General features: G+C 52.8%; 9 protein-coding genes across 9 annotated transcripts; 4 read left to right on the forward strand and 5 right to left on the reverse strand.

Moving 5' to 3' along the window:
- Positions 1-44: 44 nt before the first annotated feature.
- Positions 45-1,217, reverse strand: PG998_008834 (uncharacterized protein; the record flags this gene model as incomplete). Its single annotated transcript, XM_066875650.1, has 1 exon — positions 45-1,217. The coding sequence occupies one exon, from the start codon at positions 1,215-1,217 to the stop codon at positions 45-47; it is 1,173 nt and encodes a 390-aa protein (XP_066727806.1).
- A 1,057-nt stretch (positions 1,218-2,274) lies between these two features.
- Positions 2,275-3,208, reverse strand: PG998_008835 (uncharacterized protein; the record flags this gene model as incomplete). Its single annotated transcript, XM_066875651.1, has 2 exons — positions 2,275-2,675; positions 2,767-3,208. Coding segments are annotated over 2 exons (843 nt in total), but the record flags the coding sequence as incomplete, so codon positions are not given.
- Positions 3,209-3,428: 220 nt separating this feature from the next.
- Positions 3,429-5,027, forward strand: PG998_008836 (uncharacterized protein; the record flags this gene model as incomplete). Its single annotated transcript, XM_066875652.1, has 1 exon — positions 3,429-5,027. One exon carries the CDS (start codon positions 3,429-3,431, stop codon positions 5,025-5,027), a length of 1,599 nt encoding a protein of 532 aa, XP_066727808.1.
- Positions 5,028-5,217: 190 nt separating this feature from the next.
- Positions 5,218-5,985, reverse strand: PG998_008837 (uncharacterized protein; the record flags this gene model as incomplete). Its single annotated transcript, XM_066875653.1, has 1 exon — positions 5,218-5,985. One exon carries the CDS (start codon positions 5,983-5,985, stop codon positions 5,218-5,220), a length of 768 nt encoding a protein of 255 aa, XP_066727809.1.
- An 874-nt stretch (positions 5,986-6,859) lies between these two features.
- On the forward strand, positions 6,860-8,482 carry PG998_008838 (uncharacterized protein; the record flags this gene model as incomplete). The annotated part of the gene is made up of 1 exon (XM_066875654.1): positions 6,860-8,482. One exon carries the CDS (start codon positions 6,860-6,862, stop codon positions 8,480-8,482), a length of 1,623 nt encoding a protein of 540 aa, XP_066727810.1.
- Positions 8,483-8,770: 288 nt separating this feature from the next.
- PG998_008839 (uncharacterized protein) lies at positions 8,771-9,097 on the reverse strand (the record flags this gene model as incomplete). The annotated part of the gene is made up of 1 exon (XM_066875655.1): positions 8,771-9,097. The coding sequence occupies one exon, from the start codon at positions 9,095-9,097 to the stop codon at positions 8,771-8,773; it is 327 nt and encodes a 108-aa protein (XP_066727811.1).
- A 689-nt stretch (positions 9,098-9,786) lies between these two features.
- On the forward strand, positions 9,787-14,629 carry PG998_008840 (uncharacterized protein; the record flags this gene model as incomplete). Its single annotated transcript, XM_066875656.1, has 7 exons — positions 9,787-9,869; positions 9,932-10,293; positions 10,402-10,861; positions 10,914-10,956; positions 11,239-11,744; positions 11,938-12,706; positions 12,761-14,629. 7 exons carry the CDS (start codon positions 9,787-9,789, stop codon positions 14,627-14,629), a joined length of 4,092 nt encoding a protein of 1,363 aa, XP_066727812.1.
- A 705-nt stretch (positions 14,630-15,334) lies between these two features.
- On the forward strand, positions 15,335-16,689 carry PG998_008841 (uncharacterized protein; the record flags this gene model as incomplete). The annotated part of the gene is made up of 2 exons (XM_066875657.1): positions 15,335-15,568; positions 15,670-16,689. The coding sequence occupies 2 exons, from the start codon at positions 15,335-15,337 to the stop codon at positions 16,687-16,689; spliced, it is 1,254 nt and encodes a 417-aa protein (XP_066727813.1).
- A 4,183-nt stretch (positions 16,690-20,872) lies between these two features.
- Positions 20,873-23,292, reverse strand: PG998_008842 (tRNA methyltransferase ppm2; the record flags this gene model as incomplete). The annotated part of the gene is made up of 3 exons (XM_066875658.1): positions 20,873-22,859; positions 22,919-23,139; positions 23,203-23,292. 3 exons carry the CDS (start codon positions 23,290-23,292, stop codon positions 20,873-20,875), a joined length of 2,298 nt encoding a protein of 765 aa, XP_066727814.1.
- Between the last annotated feature and the right edge of the window lie 126 nt (positions 23,293-23,418).

The following is a 23,418-nucleotide window of genomic DNA, read 5'->3' on the forward strand; positions in this document are numbered from 1 at the left end:
TCAATTCACATACTTCATCCAATATCCAAGATCAAGAAATAACGCTAGACTGTAAAGAATGACAAAAACTTCCTAAAGAGAAAGTGATGGGCTGTAAGAGAAACATGACATAAGAACGAATCTTCCCTTGAGTGCTTTATTTCTACTGGAACAGCCTGGTATAAACCGTAAAACGAAGTCAACACATTGGAGGAGGGAATGATTAGTGTTCGCAGCTTCCTCAGGAGGGGGCTGTGATGATTCACCACCCGGAGGCGCTCGAGATTTCTGTTTGCGCTCTTGGCGGATTTCATAGGGGCTCTTCCCCCGAATTGGTCTCCAATGAGAAGGGACGATGTATCCGTGACAGAGATAATCTCGAAGGTGTCGTTCCTACTTTGCACCCTCACAACGTGTTGACCTTGGAAGTCTTTGTGATAGTAATCGCCAATCATTACATCTCCATCCTTGGTAACCTGGATGTTGCAGAACCTATCCCCTTTCAAACGCTGACCCTCAAGCATCTTAAAGACAGTCTGAGAAACTTTGTCGCTGAGAAGCTCCCCGATTTCCTGTAATTCTTCGTCGCTCAGCTTCAACCCAGCCAGACCCTGGCAGTATTGGTCGAGCTGTCGGTTCTGATGTGCAGGAGCAAAGTCGGCGTTGAGACGATCCACCAAGGCAGTAATTGTGTCCAATGTGTCTTCCAGCTTCGCCTTGTCAATCATTGCCCAACGTGTACGTTTGACTGTCCCTGGATGTAGCGCGTCGTGTTGTCGCTGTACCATGCGATGCAACTTGTCCCCCACCCGGTGCATCACGACGGCCTTCTTGTCGGGCTTTGGGTCGTTGATATCTGGCGGGGCAAGGTTCTCGGAACTTGAACTTGGATTGTTTTGGGAAGTCGGTTCCACGGTTGTATAAGATGATATGGTTTTGTTGGTGTCGTTAAGCTGTGCCTCGATGGAGTTCATAGCCCGGGTTGCCAGTTGAATGTTCTTCTCGGTGGGTTGAGCAACAAGAAACTGACTACCTCGGCCGCCTGACTCTTGAAGAAGCCCCACGGCGACCGCCCAGGTTTTTGTAGAGTTCTCCAACAATGCCGCTCGTACTTGCAAGGCGGCATAATCGTTGGGAAAAGACCGGGCAGTGAGGAAATCATCGTAGCATTTGACCAGACTTTGAGCAACACTGACGGCACCAGCGATGCCAATAGCCGTCGCGGCAGCTTCGGCCATAATGTCCGGTGGCCCAGCGAACCGGCGGAAGTGGGATCAGGGCACGGAGAATTGAGTTCGATTGAGTGAGAGGAGCTCCGTGAAATGAGTTTATCACTTATCCCGCAGCATCATTGAACAAGAGAACAACAAGGTGCTCAAGTCCGGTTCTGTTCAGCCTGTGTGCCTCATTAGGACACTTTCCAAGGCATTGCAAATGGTGTGCACACCTTAGACGGGGCCCTTCCAAAGCTGGACTTTCTCCATGCATGCACATCGTAAAGCACACACAGCCTTGATGGCGAGTTTCTTTTGGCGGGTTCTGCCTTGGCTGATCTGCTCGTCGATAATGCACCAGTTAGACCTGCGGACAGAGAGTGATGGCACATGCAGCCACTTCTACAAGCAGTCATGACTGGTCTGAATGCTACCCACACCCTATATCTCAAGCAGGCTGAGATTCAATAACCTGTGATCGAGGCTACTCGCTGCGCCCGGACAGCCGGTTAGGCAATTCTGGGGTCCATGGTTACCCAAGGAAACGGCGACAGGAACCCATCTATCTACCTGCACACATCATTAATAAATGGAAAAGAAGGTAAGAAATGTCTACCCGGTGTGCTTCTCTTGATGGCCAGGTGGCTAACAACCTCCAAGTATAATACCCGCAATGATGTCTCAATCACTGCTGAGATTCTGTAGATGCCTAACTATATCCGGGTCGGTGTTGAAAATGTAATCGGCCCCTCCAAGCTGCCGGAGTCAGCCAAAGATTGAGTTTGCCTTGCACCATTCCAATCACCGCACTGTGTCCAATAGAGAATTGCGAGTTGCGAGTTGCATCCTATATGTAGCGCGACGACACCGCCAGGGACTCAGATGCCTGGTGTATGGTTGGTTGGTTGATGACAGGGGGGCCAATTCACTTGCTAGGCGGGGAAGAAACCGCCCATCACCCAAAGAATCAGCCAGCGCAGTTCGGTAGGGATTCCATCCGCTCTCCCACACATAAGCAGCAGAGAGCTATGTGCCTTTAGTACCCAAAAGCTCTGGTATACGTTTCAAAGGCCTCCACACATTCAGGCCCGTCCACAAATCGTGGTATGTACTCCGTGACCCATTTTGATCTAGGTTCTGCGGTGTATTCGGCTTTACAGAGCCCCCAGTAATCCGGATACCACCCAGACTGCTGCCAGTCGATTATAGCAACGATACGGTGAGGATATTCTGCAGAAACCATAATGTTGCTTGGATGAAGATCGGCACGCGTAAAGACGACGGGAGAATCATCTGGCAGACCTTGGCGGTACGGGTCAGGTATATCTTTCGGGTCGATGCCTGGCCAGTGCTGACCCTTGTCTTTCACCAACATCCAAGAGAGCCAATCGTGAAACTCTGCCACGGAAGAAAACGGCCCTGCTGGCGAGAAATTTCCACCCGCAACAACTACGTCGGTGAGTGGACCGCGATTGATATGGCCTATGAAGAGTTAGTAAAAACGGTAGCATGACGATTGATGGACTACTGTGCCTACCTAGAAAGCGATCGTTTGGCTATTGCCGAAGGGTACGCAGCTCGGCTAGAATAGATCGCAGCTGTCCACAGAGTTGAATCCGCTCTGACTGTGGCAGGGAATCCCATACGTTCTCCAATGTAACACCATGCACGAATTCGATGAAGAGGTAAGTGTACTCGGTATACTGGGTCCAGCCATAAACTTCAGGGGCAGGAATATGAGGCACAACTTGCTTCAAGGCCCAAAGGCACTGGGCTTCGGCAATATTGACCCTTGGTGCCTTACCATACTTGAAAACTAGACCGAGTTCCTCGAAATACACTGGAGGACGTTCTCGACAATGCTGACAAGATGGTGCTTGTATCGCACTCTCTGCTAGTATCCTAGAGGGCGTAGGGAGATCCACATTCCGACCGCTGCGCGAGAAATAGGATGTGGTTTTGAATGTGACGGAAGACCCCGATGGGAGTGATTTCGCTGATATAAGGCGGCAGGACTCTATTTTGTTATAAAAACCACATGAGCGAGCGGGTGAAAGCAGGGGAATGAGGTCAAAACTGCCTCACGTACGATGTCCACTATTGGCCTTACCTACTGCCTACAGTGCCCCGCTAAAGGCTGGCCGGCGCAGTCACTCACTAAATAACCCAACTAAATGACCGACCCAACTAAGTAATACATCCAACTCCCGTCTCACCAGAACGCTCACTCACTCCATGTTACACCTCCCTACCGAGATCCTCAGCGCCATCTGTCGCCAGCTTCCCAACCGTGACATCAAGAGCCTCCGCCTGACATGTTCGCTTTTGAAGGCAATAGCGCCCTTGCGTTTAGACCGTGTTTTCCTCTCGGCCAATCGCCGTGACCTGGACGTCTTCCAGGCTATCGCCGACAGCGACGTCGTCCGCAACCAAGTTGTGGAGATCGTCTGGGACGACACGATCCTCCCAGAAGACGACACCCAGGATGGCGATTCCGACATTCATTATGAGGATTCCAGTTTCTGGGACGACGGCGTGGAAGAGGAACAAACCTACCAAATGTACCACGCCGATCCATACGAGGACAAATTCCCCGGCTGGTTTGTCCGGGCGTGTAAAGAAAGCCTTGAGGTTGTCCAATCCGCCGACATTCAGTCCCGAGAATTAGCGGAATGGACAGCCCGCCCGATAATGCCCATATCCGAGTCTTGGGCCTTCTACCAGCAGTTGCTCCTGCAACAGCAAGAGGTGCTGCAGTCGAACGCCCACGTACGCGCCTTCGAAGACGCCTGGGTTCAGCGTCGCTTCCCGGCCCTGCGCACCATCATCATCACCCCGGCCGCGCACGGGCGCCTGTTCTACCCGCTCTTCCAGACGCCCATGATCCGCAGCTTCCCACCCGGCTTCATCTACAACGTGCCGTGCGGGTGGCCGGTACGCGGTGACATAGTCCCCAGGGCTGAGGAATGGGACGACGACGACGGTGACGACTGGCCTGCTTTCCGCGCCGTCACGTCCATCGTGGCCCGCCATCTGGACCACCACCCCCTGCCCGAGCTGCGCCTGGACGCCTTCGGGCTCCCGACGGGGCTCAACGTCCGCGTCTTCGAGGAGCCATGCCGCGCCCTGACCGACTTCACCGCCCTCGTGGCCCATCCTGCATTTCAGCGCTTGCACCTCGATCTGCTCGTCGGGGCGCAGGAGCATCTCGGCTGGCCCGCGTTCACGAGGGGCCATCTCGCCCGAGCGCTTTCGGCGGCCCAGCTGCGCTCTCTGAGCATCCAGATCGACGCGTTCGCCGCCAAGAGCGAGTGGGCGTCCTTCTGCGTCTCGCTGCAGACCGTTTGCCCGCCCGCCAGTCTGGCCGCGGTGCGCCACTTCGCCCTCGGCGGGTTCTGCGCCCGGGAGGACGACCTGCTCCAGACCCTCGCCGCTCTGCCCCGGGAGTTCCTGCAGACGGTCCGGCTGCGAGACGTCACTCTCGTCCCCGAGGAGGGCGGGGATGACGGGAACGGCACAGGCCGTTTCTGCCGTTTCCTCGAGCGGGTCCGCGACGAGCTGCGGTGGCGCGACGTCAAGCTGACGATCGGGGTGCCTCCCGGCTGGGAGATGGCCGGGCTGACGCTCTGGGTCGACGTCGATGAGTTCTTGTACAGAGGGGGCCAGAACCCGTTTGAACCCGAATGCAGCACGCCGATCGTCGTTTCGGGGTTCGGCACGTGGAAAGACCGGTTCAACGCGTCGTATGAGCGTCCGAATCTGGACGCTGCTGCAGAATCGAAGGAGTATCCGTATTGGTATGACGTTATGGATAGCATCAAATGTCGTCCGTAGGGGAGGGGGCTTGTGGTCCTCGCTGCTGGGTCCTGTGCTGCTCTGCTTTTAGGTATTGGATCGTATTAATAATTCCCGAAAGAGCCAAAGTCTAGCACATACGACCGCTTTTGCTACTTGTGCCTCCCTAAGAACAAGTACAGGTCAAGTCCTGCGCCCTCGTCAAGGATGACCACTAGGACAATATGGATCATTGCTCCCCCTTTGCCAAAGGCATAATCCCGAGGCAGAAGGGTGAGATCATGGGTGGCCGCCTATACTCTATGTCCGATTCCATTTTCCAATAGTGGTGATTATTATAGAAATCGGGTATCAACCGTACCGGCCTGTACTGCCAGCCTACGTACTTCCGGGTACAGCCGTCTAGGGGAGGGAACTGGTGGAAGTCGTCGGGCCGCGAGCGGTCAACAAAGTCGCCATCGATAAGCGCCACCACCAGGTACGGCGCCGGATAGTTGGGCGTCTCGGTAGGCTTTCCCGCGGCGTGGGCGTCGACAGTATCGAGGCAGTCCTGGTCGACGTGGAGGCAGTAGTTGAAGCGCGGCAGGCGCAGGGTCTCCTTGTCCGGCAGATGGTCGGGAAGGTATTTCTCGAACCAAGGCTGTCCCGGCCGCCATACACAGTGTCGGTCGCGCCACTCGACAAAGTGCCGGCGCACCTGGAGCTTAGAGGCGCCCTGCAGGCCGACCTTATCCTCGACGACGGTCCACCGCGAATACTTTTCCATGAACTCGCACCCCTGCTCTACCAGCTTGTTATGGATCTCGTCTTTGAAATATTTCATATAGCGGTCCCAGAGCGCGTCATCGCCATACGCACATCGGTAGATAACGAAACCCCACTCAGCATAACCTGTCGTATGCATCTCTTCGCATGTACTGCCCATAAAGCCTTCCCAGTTGGACTTTGTAGACAACTCCTCTGAGTTGCTGTGGGGTGTAGTGTTGAATGTAGACATGGGTGCGGAATGAAGTCTGGTGGCGGCTTGGAAATTAGCGCGTGGAAGTAGCGAGCGGTGCTGCAGTTTGGTCGGCGGAATCCTTCCAGCCCCAGCCCAGATGCAGTAGTATCTGGTAGAGAAGAAGGGCCGAGGACGCACCCACGAGTTTACTCGGACCACTAGGCTTTTTCGTCCGAGTGTTGGGGAAGATGTCAATGGGAATGTCATAGTCATATTAATTATAGTTAATCAGGTAGCATGTATGCTCTTCGAGGTGCGCGGTAACTAGAACGGTTTCATACGAGCAGCGAGTCCACGCCTTAAAAGCTCCGCCAGCAGTCGTGTTCTTGGTTCAAGGTGCTTCCAGACTCGACGAAAGGGGAGCACTCTCTATTCTATGGCCCAGAATGGTTGATCATTCCGGGTGGGATTCCAGCCCCCACCGATATGCGGATCATGCCGCATTTAGCGTCTTGGTCTCCTATTGGCTGCCGACCTCATTGACCTTGACGACGGCCGAACGAAGAACGGAAGCACTTGCATTTCCAGATGAACGGCGAATGTTGTAATACTGCAGAATTTATGGTGTCAATGTATACATTTCTAAGAAAGTTGTTGGGCTCCCGATTCTATATAAACATTTCTCTCTACCAAGGTACCTTTTTTATCCTTTTTTCTTTTCGGTTCAGTGTAAAGTCGTCGGTCAACCTAATAGAAACGGAACCTTATAAACCTGACTTAACGACTGAAATAACATTATGGCAGCCTCCTGGCTTTCTCTGATAACTCATAGCATCCTGTATAAAGAGGCCTACTTCGCTCTTGTTTGGTGAAATCTCAATCACTAACACTTAATCCTTTCTACTCACATCCTCACTAAAACTACTAAGGTATGTCGCAGTTCAGCATAACTTGGGGCCGCTTTCCCCCACAGGTCCGGTCGATGGTCCTAGACCAATTGATGAAGGACGCCGGCGGGAGTCCTTTGGGCCTCTATGCCACCGTCTCGCGAGAGTGGCAGCGATTTATCGAGCAGCACAACTTTAGCCGAATAAGAGTCAATGCCGAACGCCTCGCGAGCTTCGGTTCCTGCGTGTCGCCTCGAACGCAGCCCTACGTGAAGTACATTTGGTTCTACTGGGAACTCGAAGAGTACGAATGTTGCGCTTGCGCCCCCGGGGAGGGACTTGACAAGATGCCGGTGGACTCGCCCAGTCGCGACGACGATCTTCGCATCAAAACTACCTTCGAGACCTTTTTCGGAGTTCTCAGTAAGTGGGCACCGGCTGGTGACTTGGTTCTCGACATCAGCGTACACTCTCCCAGCGACTCGGAACATGGGTTTCAACACTTGAGCTTCGAGCCAGATACCACAATGGATCGAGAGAAGGTGGAAAAGCTGGAATTCGGCGACAACAAGGGCTCAAAAAAGAAGTGTCAGCGACGCCGTGACCTCGTCCGCTCTCCGGGGTCCATCATAAGCACGATGTTTGGTAAGATTATGGACAGGCGGACATTTGAGAGCAACGCCGAGGAAGCTCGGTGGTGGCGAGTGCTGCCGTCCGTCCCCGCCGTGACCAGCGTTCTCCTGCGCCAGCAGACCCGGCGCAGATGGAATCCGAGGTCGCTAGGCAGGATGTTCCCTCGTTTTCCCCGACTCCAGGAGATCCACTACGAGCCCTGGCGAGAGTGGGATGGATATGAACAGAAGGCTACCGATAAGGGTTACGAATCGCTTTTGGAATCAGTTGCTTGTGCCAACCCCCAAGTGCGAAGGATCACTCTGTTCGAAAACTTCAACGAGTCGTATGCAGACGCACTCATCACAGGTCGTCCCCGAAGTGAGACGTTCCAGTGCGACCTCTCTCGTATCCCGAGCGCCGCAGTGGGCCGACTGGTCGCCAAGGCCAGCTTGGAGCTCGAACACCTCTCGGCGTCCTTCCTGGTCGACGCCGGCTCCTTCTTCGCAGCCTGCCACCGCAACCCATCTTGGACGTGGCCCCGCCTGAAGACGCTAATCCTGACGACGCAGGTCTTCGTCCCCGGCGTCGAAGCTTTTCGCCCCACCGCCATGCTTCTCGAGAGGGCCGCCGCCGCCGCCCGAAGAATGCCCCGGCTGGAGACCCTGCACATCTGGAACGGCCGCGAGGGACTGGCGGCCTCATTCCGCTATCAGGCCTCCCCTCCCTCCATCACCTGGCGGGGCACCTGGCCACACACACTGCGGCACGACTCCTTTTACCCGTGGAAGGAGGTCGCCTACGATCGTGACCCAGACGCCGTGTTGGCAGTTTATCAGGAGGCCATTGACAAGCGTTACGTCATGAAGTCCCACGCAGACGCTGTCCACTATCTGAAGCTTCCGGCGACGGTGATTCGTCCTGTTTCGCTGCAGCAGATTCGACTGGATGACAGAGTGCGGGCGGAGAGAAGGGCACTGGAAAGACAATACATGCTGTATCTCATTGCCTCTGGCAGTGATTTGGGATGTGATCCAGCCGTACTGATGGTCTAGCGACTAGACTTGGGCATATACTTGTCCTAGCGCGATGTGTCACATCGTGTTTAGTGGGTGTATTGGATTCATGTCTTACACTACAAATCAGTAACCACCTCTGTTACTATTAGTTTACATCCTATTGCACTACCTCATTGAGTGAAATGGCCGGTGGCCTATTGATCTCCTGTTGTAATTCAATATCCGAGTACTGGTTTTCTTTTTACTCTCCTTGCGACTTGGTCATCTGGAAAAGCAGGTACGGAACTGGCTATCATCCTTATCGCCACCAACTATCCAAGCATTTCACGGGTGATTGTTCACTGGTGGCTTCTTGTATCCGTCTTTATGCCTATCAATATCGCCCTTCTTCTGACCGCCACCGTTGTCCTGCCTCTTGTCGCTACTGCCGCTATGGGGAGTCCCCTTTCCGTCGGGTTTATCCTGCTTCTTCTCCTTCTTCTCCTTTTTCTTGGTGAACCCTCCTCTGTGACGTTTTGCTTCCTCCTCATTTTCGGGGTATGCTTCGTCATAGTAGGCTCTCTCGTCCTGGTAGAATTGATCGGCGTACGCAGCGGCCTTGTCATCGTCCAGATTGTTGAAACCCTGACTGTTGTTTGTGTCCGAGGGCATGATGGGCTAGGCTGTAAATGACCACAGAGGCTGGGGGAACTCGGAGCGGCCCGAAGCGTCGTTAGCGTCGTTTTTGAGGCGTGGGGAATTAGGCCTTGAAACTTTGTCGATGAGCAGAAATGAAAACCTGGTCTACAGGACCGACATCAAGACAAGCCCTTTTATAATATTTTTCTCTTTTGTTTCGACTCAATGCCACGTATGTGAACCATCCAGAAGTTGCATTCAAATACATCAACTTAAGGGAAGTCTTCTTACCCGATATCTTCGAAACGTGTCAAAAAACGCCCAACTGCAAGATATAGCTCCTCCCTCTGATCGTCGACAGCTTATTGGTAACCGCCTCTACACCGAAGAAACTTCCCTTGATCCTTTTACGTGATTTAGAGGCCGCCATTATGATGGGCGCCTAGTCACGTAACCCGGGCGATGTTGGCTGCGCACAAGGTTGAGTGCCAGGTTGATGCGGCCTGCTGCCGATTCTGCATGATGCTACATTCTTGGTGTCACCACATCATCAGCACATCTCGACCCCGCTCGAGGCTTTGATGTTTAGAAGCAATTGTAAGTAGGATCGGTGAAATAGAAATACGTGAAGAGCTCTGCTGGCTTTAAGAGCTAAAGAGTTTGCGAGAAGCAACTGATATTGCCTTTTAACAAGCAGCTCGGTTGATCTGATCTTCATCACAATGACAGTGCCTTTGGATGGTGTAGTTATTGATCGTCTTCATGATGAAGCTCCTTCCATGGAGGAATTGGAGGACTCTCCTTGGTGCGAACACTGCCCCGCGATTCATTGCTTATCCCCGCCTTCTAACACTGCCCCATTGATAGGAAATTCATTGGATATAGGGATTTTGTCTCTTATGTGGCATCTGACTCCGACTTCTTCGCTGTCAGGCGATTTGATCGGCTACATAGTCGCGCGATACTAACTCTTCAAGATCACTTAGTGGAGATTGAGGAGAAACTCGATGAGTTAGACACAAAGTATAGCTCAAAGGGTGTGAAAGTTCGCGGTGGTAATCCGCCGGAGGTGGTAGAATCTGGTTGTTCGAGACAAGGAAGAAAAGAAGGGGAAGACGATGGCAGCGATGTGTCATCGATACGAGACATCAACAATGGGACAATACGTGACGATATGCCTCGGCGGGCTGTTCTGGTGTCAGAGATGATTGGGAAAATCGCAGAGTATGGTAAGTAAGACCGAATTATTGGCTTAGCTGCATGTTTCCGACTGACCGAACCGACGACCGGGCTCAAAGACAAATTGTTGTTGGACTACACGGCAATCCGGTCATTAGCACAAGCGCCCAACCGCAATGTGCAGAACCTCCAGGCGTGGGTTTATAACAACAAAGGCGCCATTACGGACTCGGAAACCGAGTTCATAAAGCATGTGGATGAGCTTGTCGCGATTTCCCAGCCGAAATCCACATTGCGCCATTGGTTTGAGCTGAGGATTGTCTACGGCACAAGATCCTGCCTGGGTCTTTTCCGCCGGGCACCTCCTCATGCGAAGATGAGTAGTCGTGACCAAGAAGATACTTATCTATTCAGCCAACAGTCCCTCGACGCATTCTCGGGAATTGCAATCTTTGTAGCAGCTCTGGCGATGTTGATAACACCCTTATGGATCTTGCAGACGTTGCAAGACCTACGCTTGAAGCTTGCAGTCATTACGGTGTTCGCCGTGGTTTGCCTGGCGTTCCTAACGTTCGCTACGCTGGGACGGCCTTTTGAACGGCTGGCGGCGACGGCTGGGTGCGTCAAGTCTTCTGAAAAGCTGAAGGATGTTCTGACTGATTGGTCGCAGTTACTTAGCTGTTCTCGTCGTCTTCCTCCAAGTCGGGAATAGCGTATGAAATGGGATTGTTGTGAGGCTCAAGACGCCTATGATCTTTTATTTTGATGCATTGGAGTAGATTTGGCGAGGCAGATTTAGGATGTTCTTTTAATGCCGGTTGGGCGAGTAAGAATGAGCCAACTGATATCGCATTTGACGGCTTTGCCACCCCCTCTCGAGAACTAACTTGTGCAACCCACCCTCAATCAAAGAGAAAGCAAGCAATGATGACATCCCCCGCTTGGTTGGTCTCAGCCGTATTTGTTGTCTTGTAAAGCATCCTCAACCGTCCCAGAACCAAATTCTCCAGCAGACTTCACTTTATCCTGAGGCCTTAATACGACGCCCCTGTACGGAGATCGCCTCCACCATGAACTGCTCCAACTGTGGCCAGCGCATCGGTGTTGGCAATACCGCTACGACAACCACCCACGATACGTCTCTCGTGTGCTACCACATTACCACAGAGGGATGGCTAGGACAACTTGATGGCGCCGTAAGGAGCGCTTGGTCGAAGCGGCGTGTGCAGTACTCCCAAGTCGCGGTTTTGATGCTCAGCTGGGAGGAAACCGACATGAAGTTCGGTGATAAAGAGATTACACGGCTACAATCTATTCTAGAAGATACATACCGGTACAAGGTCGTCAATTGGAAGATCCCTTCAGACAAACCTAAACCCAAGGCAACAAGGAAATACTTGGATTTCGCCGAGGAGTATGGCGCTTCCGACAGCCTTCTCATCCTCTACTACGCTGGCCATGCTAAATCCGGCGACGGTCAATGCCCTACTTGGCACTCGAAGTAAGTTTTCGATATGTCCATTGGAATTCTCTCGAACACTGTCACTGATTTCGCTGTCTAAGAGAGGTGGGGGGTGCGAATTGGACTCTACGGCAATTATATCGCAATTAGCCTCCCCTGCAGATAAAGGGGACGAGGCCCCGGACGTACTAGTCATCCAGGATTGCTGTCACCCTCTCTCTGGATATAAGAGCCGGTCTGACCCAACCACTGCTGTTGTTGAATGCTTATACTCGGGCGGTTTGGATTCCAAAGTCCCGATTGCGGGACCGCACTCATTCACCAGTGGTCTTTTGGACGAACTTGCTCGCGCTGCTAACCTCAAGATGCCGTTGAGTGTAACGGAGCTACACAGTCGCCTGATCAATCGGTTCCAGTCGAAGCTCCCCTCAACCGTCTGCGACAGAGATGACAGGGTCGTAATGAGTCGCGGCCAAGTCGTGATGACGAGCGAGAACAGAATCACTCCATTGCACACATTCCTGGCTGCAGCAAAGTCGCCACGGTCAATCTCTCTCTCTCCATTGTCTCCCAGCACAACTAGCCATGAAAACGCTAATGAGAGCGATGACGACAGCGGTTACAGCGATGAATGTCCTAGTCGCTCCAGTTGGCCCAAAGTCTTGATAGCTGTGCGGCTTGTAGAAAGCAGCAGCTTGAAAGACGATTTGGAGCAGTGGATATTAACAGCCCCTACCGGTGTCGTGGAGTTCAAGGGAATATATGAAAGCTACTCATCTCTACTCCTGGTTGAGCTGCCAGTCGCAGTCTGGGACCTGCTGCCCCCGTGTGATGCAGTGTCGTTCATTGGGTTCACCAGGTCACCGAAGGAAATTGAAGTAGCTACACAGAGTCCCAGCAAAGCAATGCAGAGACACGTCCCTGATCAGGGCGAGGTACAATCTACACTCAATCGTCGGGAATGGCTTCCAAGAGAGTTCTCTATAGAGCTAAAACGACAAGTATTAAGCCCTTAGCTGAAACGACTATTTACATTAAGCTAATTATTAATATAGCTGCGAAAACAAGCTGTGAGAGTTGTAAATGACAAAGCTGTGGACCTCACGGACATTCTAAGACTCATAAGTCAAAACCAGACTTTCCAGCTTCACATTAGCGAAGAACTTCTAGGACTCATAAGCTACTACCCTGGTTTACCTAGTTATCACTTCAAAAAGGTGTCACTGGATTCGATCAAGAAGGTGACATCGGATTCGATGCTATCGGAGCCCTTCCAGATTCACATCAACGAGAACTTTCTAGGACTCGCAAGCCAATACCCTGGTATATCTAGCCCTCCCTCCAAAAAGAGGCGACTGGATTTTCCCAATTCTCAGCCGGGCCCCAACGAGGGCCTTCTAGAAAGAGTCACAAGCCACTACTACCCTGCTCGCACTGACAGTAATTTGGTTTGCCCAGACATACGAAGTAATCCATTTACCTCTCATCCTGGAATTACAAGCGCTGCTATAACTTCTTTCTTCAATTATACTAAGGCCGCTGCATTATGCTTTCTACCTGAACGGCTTTTCCATGATTGGGCAAAGAACAATGCTTTCACCAAATCTCCAGAAGACCTTATGCTTCTGGATAGCATCTCGGTTCTTGCTACTTGTATCAATAATGGCTCAAGTATGGAGCTCATCGGTTTTGCCCATGATGAGGCACCACGTTTCGCCTGTGAAAGGAACACGCCAGGACTGCAGCTGATACAGACGAAATTGATTCTTTCTCTTTACCACCTCGCTCAAGCACGGGAACTTGATAGTTACGAATGCCTCGGGGGCGCTATCTCCCTGGCGCTATCCCTTCAGTATAACGTCGATCTGAATATGGTATCCGAGCCACCGCTCTCTGATTATCCGTACGGAATGAACCGAGCCACTTATGAGGAGAGCAGGAAACGGACGCTCTACTCCTGTTTTATTCTCGAGCGAACGAACGGGCTATTCCCCTCTCGCGCAGCACTACTTAAACCCGAAGACATCTTTCTACGTCTACCCTGTGATGAAAAGTGGTTCAATACCAATATGACCACGTCCTGGGAGACGCCTTTCTTCGATATAAAAAACAAGCTTCCTAATCCCGCCTTAGGATTAGGTATCATGGCATATGTGGTGATAATAGCCGAAGTATGGGGCCGGGTGCTTGCAGGGGTGCAGAAGGAGGCCCAAGGTCCGGCGCCTGTTGAATCGGATCCCCGATTCATCAAACGAATTGCCACCAGGATCCGCCATATTGACGCTGCGTTGCCCGCCAGATTCCGTTACGAAGAATCCAGCCTGGTCCAGGCCACGGACGAGCATTTTGACGGGACTTTGATTACATTGCACCTTATGCTTCTGCTTACCAGGATCAAGTTCAGCCGCCACGCGCAATCTGAGATATCTAGGGTATCACAGGCCAAAGACATCTTTCAGACATGCAACAACTTGGCTCGCGACCTCATGCTCCTTATCACTGCATTACGGAATCAACACATGAAGAGACAGCATACCACGAATCCGGTTTTTCCGTCGAACTTTATTGTACAGGCGGCTGTAGAGTCAATCGACATCATCTCAGCCAATGGCGTGGATACGTCGCTCCCAGTGCTGATTCAGGAGGTCAAGGTTGTGCAGGAGCTTTGCCACTCGGTATGTTCGGTTTGGCGCAATGAGAGGAGTCATATGGAGGCGCTAGATAAAAGGGCCGATGCCCTGTGCCTCTTGCGCAGCAGGTTCGAACAAGGGTTAGAGATAGACATCACTGGCTGCGAGATATTTCAGTCGCCTGCGCAGTCGCCCGTTTCCTTAACTTCGAGCCATTTCCGCTTCATGGATGCGCTGGAGAAGCGGTTTCCGATACGGCTGGATGCGATCTACGGACCAAATCGACCAATGTAAACCAAGACCACCGCAGGTTCTTTTCTACTGAACGACTATCGAAAGAGATGGAGCCTACCTCTCCATGTGGCAAAGGACTTCCCATCCCACTGTGACAGCCACCGTCTATACGACGATTACGATCAATCCATTCGTACGTGCTCCAGTAGGGGCGCATATCTTCTCCCCTGGCTGCCGGATACAACTAACCTCGATTAGCATAGCTGGGACCACATCCTTCCGAATCGACACAACCCGGGACTTACATGCTCAGACAGTGGTGATTCGTTTGCTAAGCGGGGAAGATAGGACCTGTTGCAGTGGCCGCCAAGATAACCGCCGGCAGTGTCACCGAGTCCGCTGTACAATGGATCTCCTTGCAGGGAAAGCTCCGTTGCGCACTGTCAGGCGATATCGACAGACAGGCAGAGGACGCCTTGATCACCAAAATCCCGTTCGCCAATGACGCGCTGCTGTCGATACCGGATTGGCAGACCGGCACGAACTCCGGCCACCTTTTGCCTTGACTCTCGCCGTCGCTTATCTCCGCTCGAAGTGTTGCGGCTCCACCGGCGATGATGTTTCGGCCGACTTGGAACTCGTCTGGCAACTGGTCCGAGATGCCGTAATACAGCTATCGCCCCAACTCACCGTCTCCCGCAGCACACAGGGATTCCTCGCCATCCCCCTCTGCAGCCTGATCGTAGACGGGAACATCGACGAGCTATGGCGGCTTCACGTCTGGCAGGCCGACGAGAAGCGAGGGAACCCCGCTTTGCCATCTACGTCAACACGAACCGTTTCGTGCCCGCCGTCCTTCGGCAGTCCGAGGTGCACGTCCGCAACACGACGTACAAGATCCCCGCGGCCCACTTCCACGCCTTTGAGGTGAATCCTCACGCCTTCCACGCAACGCTGTTCGTCTTCGACGCGAGGCGGGGCTTCGTGCAGGACACGCCGGTCCTCGGGCCGAGGGACCTCAAGTCACACACGCAGGCGCGGGGGAACACGGGAGAAGCTCATGGCCGAGGGCAAGCGCCGAGACCGAGGGCGTGCTGCAGGCGTACGACCACGCCCTGAGCCTCTGCAGCGCGTTCCCGGACCCGGACCGCCACCGCGCCCGCGTCCTCGGGGAGCTCGGGGCCGTCAACCGCCGCTTCGGGAGGTACGCCCAGGCCGTCGCGTGCTTCGAGCGGGCGCTGGAGATGACGGCGGCCCACGGCCGGCTGGGTGAGCTCCAGATCCGCGGCGAGCTGGGCGTCGTGTACCGCTACCTGGGCCGTCTGGACGATGCGAGAAGGGTGCTTGAGGGCCAGTACACGCAAGCCGCCATGCTGGGCTCGGATCGCGAAATATGCCGCGCCGTCGGGAATTTGGGCATGGTGAGTTATCAGCTTTACTTGCAGACCGGCGACGCCCGTCTCCTGGAGTCGGCCATTGCTTACCAAACCGAGCGCATCGAAAGGGCCAGACTTCTGAAGTTGGAGATTTGGGAATGCATTGGTTTGGCGAGGATGTCACTCCTGCACACAGCCAATGGCCGGCCAAAAGACGCCATCGATACTACCTCGAAGTCTCTGGACATCATCGTCAAGGGCCAAGATTCGACCGCCATTGCGATATCGCGTTTCTTCTACGGCCGGGCATTGCTGGCCGACAAGCGGCGCGAAGAAGCACTGCGGCAGTTCAACACGCCCAATACCTGCACGCCGGCCATGGCCTTCTGCCGGGAACCGTCGGACGAGCACATCGGATACCTCCGGGAACTGATCGATGCGGGAGTGGATCTGGATCTGGTGGACAAACAAGGATATATCGCACTGGACCACGCCGTGTTCAACGGCGACGCTCTGAGCGGACGGCTGGTGATGGAAGGTCTTCGACGGGGTCCCAACGGGAAGACGGAACGCCAGCTCGACGTCATGGTCATGGAAGCCAGGGTGCGCAAAGGGTATCGCGAGATTTTCCAAGAGAAACTGCGCCCCCTACTGTTGAACAGTGTGGGCTCACAATCGCTCCGCAAACTGCGTGTAGGGGGCTTGTGGCGAGAAGGAGGGACAGTACCTACACAGCCCCGATGACGAGGACAAGACACAATATCGACGGATGATACACGCGACGAAAGAGCTCCTTCAGCTCCATCCCGAAGTAGACCGGGAACGCCTGGGTATCTGGGTGGTAAGCCGCCCCTTCCATGCCGGATGCTTATGTGGTGGTTGCGTTGGGTTCAATTGCTAACCCATGTACAGGATTACTCGAGCGTAGACCAAGACAGTCCGAGTGCGGGTGTAGATGCTTTGCCCATGATCGTGGCCCAATGCGATGCCGTCATCAGCTTAGTCGATAACGAGTACTACGAGCGTGCTTGGTGCTCGGTCGAAATCGCGTTTATTCAGCAACTGACCAAATCCTACCACAGGCACCTGTGGTACGAGCACGTACGAGTCAGTACAGATGTGGTTTCGGGACGCGGCAAAGACCAATACGTTCTCCGGGAGGCCCCGACTGGGTTCGAAGTTTCGATGGCACGGAAGAAGCTTAGCTACGAGCTAGATAGACCTAAGGTATTGTTCTTGGAAAGACAGAGTAAGCTTCTTGGATGATAGAATAAGAAGAGTCTAGCTTATCAGTGCTAATTGAGAGAGTGTCTCCTCCCCTTGAATACTCGTTCTGTGATCTTCAATTCTGCAGGTTGGGGCAGGAGGATTTGTTAAGATGATGGCTATCTATCTATCAGTTGACTCTCACGTAAAGGGGCAAACGCAACAAGAGCTCACTTTTGCCTAGCTGAAGTAGTATCGGTCATGCTCATGGGCTTTTGATGTGTATCACAATGGCAACATCTCATGTTTATGAGAGACAGGTATAAGCACTCGTTACACTGCAAGTATCAGTGATCCAAACTTTACGGCGCAGTGGCACGTATCTCTGTTTCCCCAAGATGCCAGATAGGGGAGCGGGGACGACAGGCACATCAGATCTCCTTGCTCCTCCTCCCCAATGCACCCATCATTCCTGTCCCGGGAACAGAGTGGTGGTACTGACGCTGCACCTACTTTCAGAGATATACGTAGTGTTGTCGGGTTCGGCAATCAATTGGCCTTACTTGCTCACAGTGACCACCATACAGTGAGCGTACCTGCTCCGTAGAGCGTTCCGATTTACAAATGTCCTGATTTCCGTCACATGCCCAGATGCCTGGGCTGAGGAGCATTGAAGGTGAAAAGGTACCTTCTCCCAATGGAGATGGTAGTTGCTATGGTCAATTGCTGTCATTCTTGAACTTCGCCGGAGAAACAGCTCGGCGCAATATAATCATTCTCAGACAGGAGAGTAAAATATGTAGGCGCGGACGTTAGTGCTTAGATCACATGCGCATGTCGCAGTGAATACCTGGTATATTTCGGGAGTGGTGCATGGAACGCAGGTATGTAGGGGCAAAATACTCATGAAGCCAGGCGTTGGGTGATCACGGGCAAGAAGAATGTTCCTACCAACTGCCCGTGTCTAGAAAACATGTAGTCCGTCATCTGCTATGAACTCAATGCGATTCGGAGGTGATTTGTCGCCGCGGTTTCCTGAAACTGGCAATTCAAACAGTGCATACGCTGCATTGGAGGAAGGGCAGATAAGTTATTGCACCACATCCCAAGTGCTTGCTGTCCCAGACCCTGCATGAACCTGTGAACTAACTAGAGGGTCCTTCCTATATACTCTCAAGATATACGTGAACGAAGATGTGGCTGACCAAGCGGATTAGTTGGCGACAACGGCCTAGAACTCACTTACACATGCATGTGCAAGCTTCATACCCCCTCCTTCCATGCGCAGCACCATTTGTTACTTCCCTCTCCTGAACGGTGCCGCCTCATTCAGATGCCATGGCAGTGGCACTTGCAACATGTCGCCTTCCAACTCCCACTTCCCTCCAGTTGCTATCCCAGCTGCTATCCCGCTCTATCTGTTATTCCACTCCAGCTGCTATTCCACTCCAGCTACTATTCCACTCCAGCTATTCTACTATAACTGTTATCTATTACGGATGTTAAGCGGGACGTTACGTAAACGTTCTTTTGTGTAAGTTCTCTATTATGACTATAGATTATTCACGAACAGACACTTGCTCACAACTGACTGCGGTACCCTCTCTCACTCGAGATAGGCTGCCTGGCATGAAAACACAAATCACAGGCTTGTTGAAGGATGCAAAACTCCAATGGTTAGCAGAATTCGAAGACGACCGGGCTTTCCCCGAGTTCTGGCGGGCCTGGTACCGCTACTACTGGCCGATAGTCAGTAAAGATTCACAACGACGGATTAGGCAAATCTTCGTTGGAAGCACGAGAACTAAAGACGAGAGTGCCTAGCAATGGGAGAAATGGGCGGCCAAGAAGCAAGACGAACTGAGCTCGAACAAGAAGAAGCAAGACCGCCCGTCAAAGAATACAAGAGCCCAGAACAAGCAGGCGCCCCAGGAATGAGATGCTACCACGTGTTGGGGTCAACAACGAAAACCAACACTTATCAGCCTCAGCATGCGTCCCAGATTGGCATCGCCATCACCGTCACGGATCATCGGCGTGCTCATCATCGACTATGTTCATAATTGATCCAGTAACACCGGGTGGCTTTTACCGCGATGCAGTAATGCAGATGTATTCGACCTCAGCATGCATCTCGGGGTCCGCGCCGACGTTTGATTGTCGACCACTCAACGGACCACCGGCGCGTCCATCATGGGTCACGTTTCTTCATGGTTTGTAAGAGTGTTGGCATTCTTCTCCCAATGCGAGAATGCAACTGTTGTATTTGGCCTCAGCAGGCATCTTGGCGTCCAAGCCAGCAATTGACCACCAGGGTGGCTACTGTGGAACGCCGATGCGTTCATCATAGGCATGTTAGTTACGACTTTTAGGCTCTTTGCCGCAACGCGACAGGGCAATTGTTGTATTTGACCTCAGCATGCATCTCGGCGTCCAAGCTAGCGACTGATCACTAGCATGTTGATGGACCGCCGGCGCGCTCATCATGGGTCGTGATTCGAAGGATCGTTGTCTTTTCCTTTCTTTTTTCCTCTTGCCTCGATGGCTTCTGCCGCCCCATCGGCTGGAATCACCCAACCAGATAGACGGCAAGAAAACCAGGAGACCGGGAGATTGAGGAGACGAGAGAAAGGGTTGTAAAGTATTTCTTAGGATTATACCTGAAGGATTACGTATGGACTTCCTTGGGGCGCAGCGTAGGCTGACCCTGAAACTTCGAACAGGTTCGAGGATGATCGCGCTTCCTTTTATACGTTCGACTTTCGAACCACTGACAATTTTTCCCCGCCCATCGAGGAAGATTGAGGGGATTGTTGGGTGGTTGCCTTCAATGTTAGGTTCGAAGCAGGTCTGGTTTGGGGGGTGAGTTGGAGCAGAATTTGAGGCCATCATTGTGAATGGAGGAAGGATTAAAAGGGGGTGGGTCTTGGCGTTGTACACAGTGATGGATCTTGAGTTGATGAGATATTGAATCAAATACAACCTTCCTTTTGCTTTGCAGACTACTATGCTGATGCTTAACTTTGATTCATGTGACTCATGCAATGATTGAGGTGAGTCTTTCACGTTCAGCAGAATGTGCTCAAGGCAAGTGCGTCTATGGAGTTCAACATCCTGAAGCCACGTTTGGATCTGTCAATGATGGGTGCCTGATGTACACTCAAAGCCATCGTCTTTAAATCCCATCCCTGTCAAATAAGTTGGGTAGATGACCAGTCTGTTAATTAATTGGCGATGGCTGATCCCCTTTAAACTTGTCATAGGTATTCTTGCCAGTTTAATGGATGAATAGATTTCCGCGTTTGATCTATTGGTATATAAATTTTGTAACCGAGGTGATCCAGTTCCAGCCGACGAGCTTTTCACCATGCCGAATAAGAGGACGTTGACCGCTACGTCCACCAACTCGGCAGTCTTCTTAGGCCCGGCCGAAACAGGATGTCGACAGGGTGCAGGACGGCTTCGTGCGGAAACCTCCCGACCAACAACATCGATGACGGCCCGGGATTATTCAGGGCTGGGAACATGTCCGTGCTTGAAGTCAACGCGCCCGCCGCGAAGGCGAGCTTTATCACGTCAGCTGGCGGGAAGAGGATACATCGCTTTGACCCCCTGTTTTGGCAATAGACCTTGGCCATTACCTGTGAAGTCAATGACTAGTCCTGCTAGTTAGTTAGTGTATCTTCTTGAGAAAAGCAGGAGATATGATGCTGGCATTTGCTTACATTGTAGCTGGATCAGGTTTAGTTGCTTGTTGGAAAGCAGTCGCATTTGCCAAGTCAGCAGCAGCATCGGTGATCTCAACAGTCTTCCGGAACCTCCACGAAACAGGGGCTGAGCTCTCCGGTGGAGAAGAGGATTCAGGCAGGCTGTAGCGCAAGCTGTACGTCCCTTGGTTCCAGTAGGTTCCGAAAGAGTAGCAAGTGGCACCGCCATTCATCACGACAAGCTCCCCACTTGCAGTTGCGCAGACCGAGATCCCAAGGAGGCAGGGCCGAGGAATAACGGCAGGCGATGCGGCTCCCGGCTGGATGATCGGAGCCGTCGCAGCTATCCGGATTTGAGAGTTGCTGACGCTGATGAGTAGCAGCTCTTCGTCTTTGGGGATTACCCGATCCTCGATAACTCCTCCAATAATAAGCAACTTCCCATCGTCGCCAATCACAGCGCTTGCGCCGTAGCGCCATAATGTAGAGTTGACAGGCCATTCCCCATTTTTCTGGGCATGTTCACTATCGTCGCTATTTGATACAGCATTGAAGTGTATCTCCGGCTTTTCGGTGCCCCTGAGACTCAACCGCCAGTACAAAGCTTGTTTGGCCATCGTCCCATCCTCTAGCATGCCGCCTATGAGTAACCCATGAAAAGCAGTTGTGGGCCCACCGGAGTCGGAATCGGGAGCGATAGAGTCAGGGTAAGAGACCAGAACGGCACCAAATACAGGTACATATTCCGCGCCGCCTATGACGCACTCTGTCCAGCCAACATCGGGTTGATAGAGCAAACAGGTCTTGGAGACAGAAGTCGCGTCCGTCTTCCCGCCGACTACCAAAGCCAGACTTGACTGGCCGAGCCTGGTAGCCGAGTGCCTATACAATGGTTGTGGCAAGTCTGCCGTCTTTTGCCATGAGCGCGCAATGGCGTCAAACCTCCAGCAGTCTCGAAAGGCGCTTGATGGAGACGCCCTTCCACCGGCCAGAAGTTGTCCATGCGTCCCTAAATCTACTATCGTGTGACACATTCTGCTCGACGGGCCAACTGATAGAGCATCGATACTGGCATCATTTTGCCGATCAGTGTATAGATCGATCGATCTCACCCGACTGACCCCGCCAAGCCCACATGCATTCCCCAGGAACTCTCGCCCGAGCTGATCCTGGAACTTCATCGGGGCTCCAAACCGTCGCAGGCATGTTTTACCACAGTCTGTATATGTGGTGCCAACTTGGAGAGAAGAGGCCGGGCTGTTCTGTTGTTGGCCTTCTTCCACTCTGAGATCCGCGCATGGCGGTAGAACGTCTGGCCTGGTATGCGCGGAGACGATGCAGTAGTGACTGGTGAATATGGCCATCTCCTCCCATTCATCAAAGGGCTCGATGTCGTTGAGCTTCATTCGCTCCTCTGTGCTTAGATACCGGTCGGACGACCAAGCACTCCAGAGCGAATGCGCGTCGGCGTGCACCCAGCCTAGGCGGTTGAAGCGTTCTTGCTGTGCGCGGAGGGTCGGGTATCTGTCCACGGATTTGATGGGCGTCTTCAGCTTGTTGAAATGACGGACCATCATTTCGGCAAAGGGGTGATCTGCCCCGTCGGGCAGGATCTGCTCGAGCAGGCAAAACTCGGCATGGCCAAGAGTGCTTGCCCACTGGATGACGGAATCGGCTGCTTCGGTCTCCATGTAGGTAATCGAGACCTCGGCGATAAAGATGAACTCGCATTCTTGGATGGTGATGACCTGGGACAGAGCATCTTCCACGCGCTTCAGTTGGCGAAGGTCGCAACCGATCTGAACATACTCATTACTGGTTAGTAGCAAGTCGGATTGGTCGTCGCCATACTCGAGTCCGGTCAAGACCGAGTGCAATTCTGGCGTCTCCTGAACGATTCTACGCTTCTTGCCCATGAGATCGGGGAAATCTATGTCGATGAACTTGGCACCTTGGCACTCTTCGGGATAGCGCGTCATGCACTGCCAGGGGACCACATCGCTGTCGAAAGGGTCGGTGTTTAGTAAAGGGGGTAAAGGAGAAGAGGGGGGCTCGCTCACCTTCCAGCGCCCAGATTTACCACGACTTTCTGCTTGCTGGATGGGCGACTCAGAAAATTCCGCACGGCTACATCGATGACATGCAACCTCAAATGGTAACCCCGGTTGATCAGGGGAGAGCGTCTCTGGTACCTGCTGACAAAGAAGCGGAAGAAATGGGGCTCATCGGGGTAGTAGATGTGCTCGACGCTTCGTTTAGAGACGATGCTGCTGCTGTTGGTCTGCGACAAACAAAATCAGAAATGCGGAAGAGACGATAGACACTGGTGATCGACTTGACGTACCGACATAACCAAGCCATCTTGAGCGAGCTCCTTGGTAGAACGGCCCTTGGCCGGGCCCGAGCCCGGTGCTGCTGCTGTTTTCTTCGGCATTGCAACCCCTTGTTGAGTGGCCCAATGTCACTTAGAACAGTCCTATCTCATTGAGTCGGGTGGGACTGGCATCAAATTTTCTCCAACCAGGTCTCTTGCGCAACACAGCATAACAGATTTATTCTT

Source organism: Apiospora kogelbergensis (assembly GCF_038363985.1).
Source record: "Apiospora kogelbergensis strain CBS 113332 chromosome Unknown utg000006l_segment0_segment0, whole genome shotgun sequence".
Classification (NCBI taxonomy): Eukaryota; Fungi; Ascomycota; class Sordariomycetes; order Amphisphaeriales; family Apiosporaceae; genus Apiospora; species Apiospora kogelbergensis.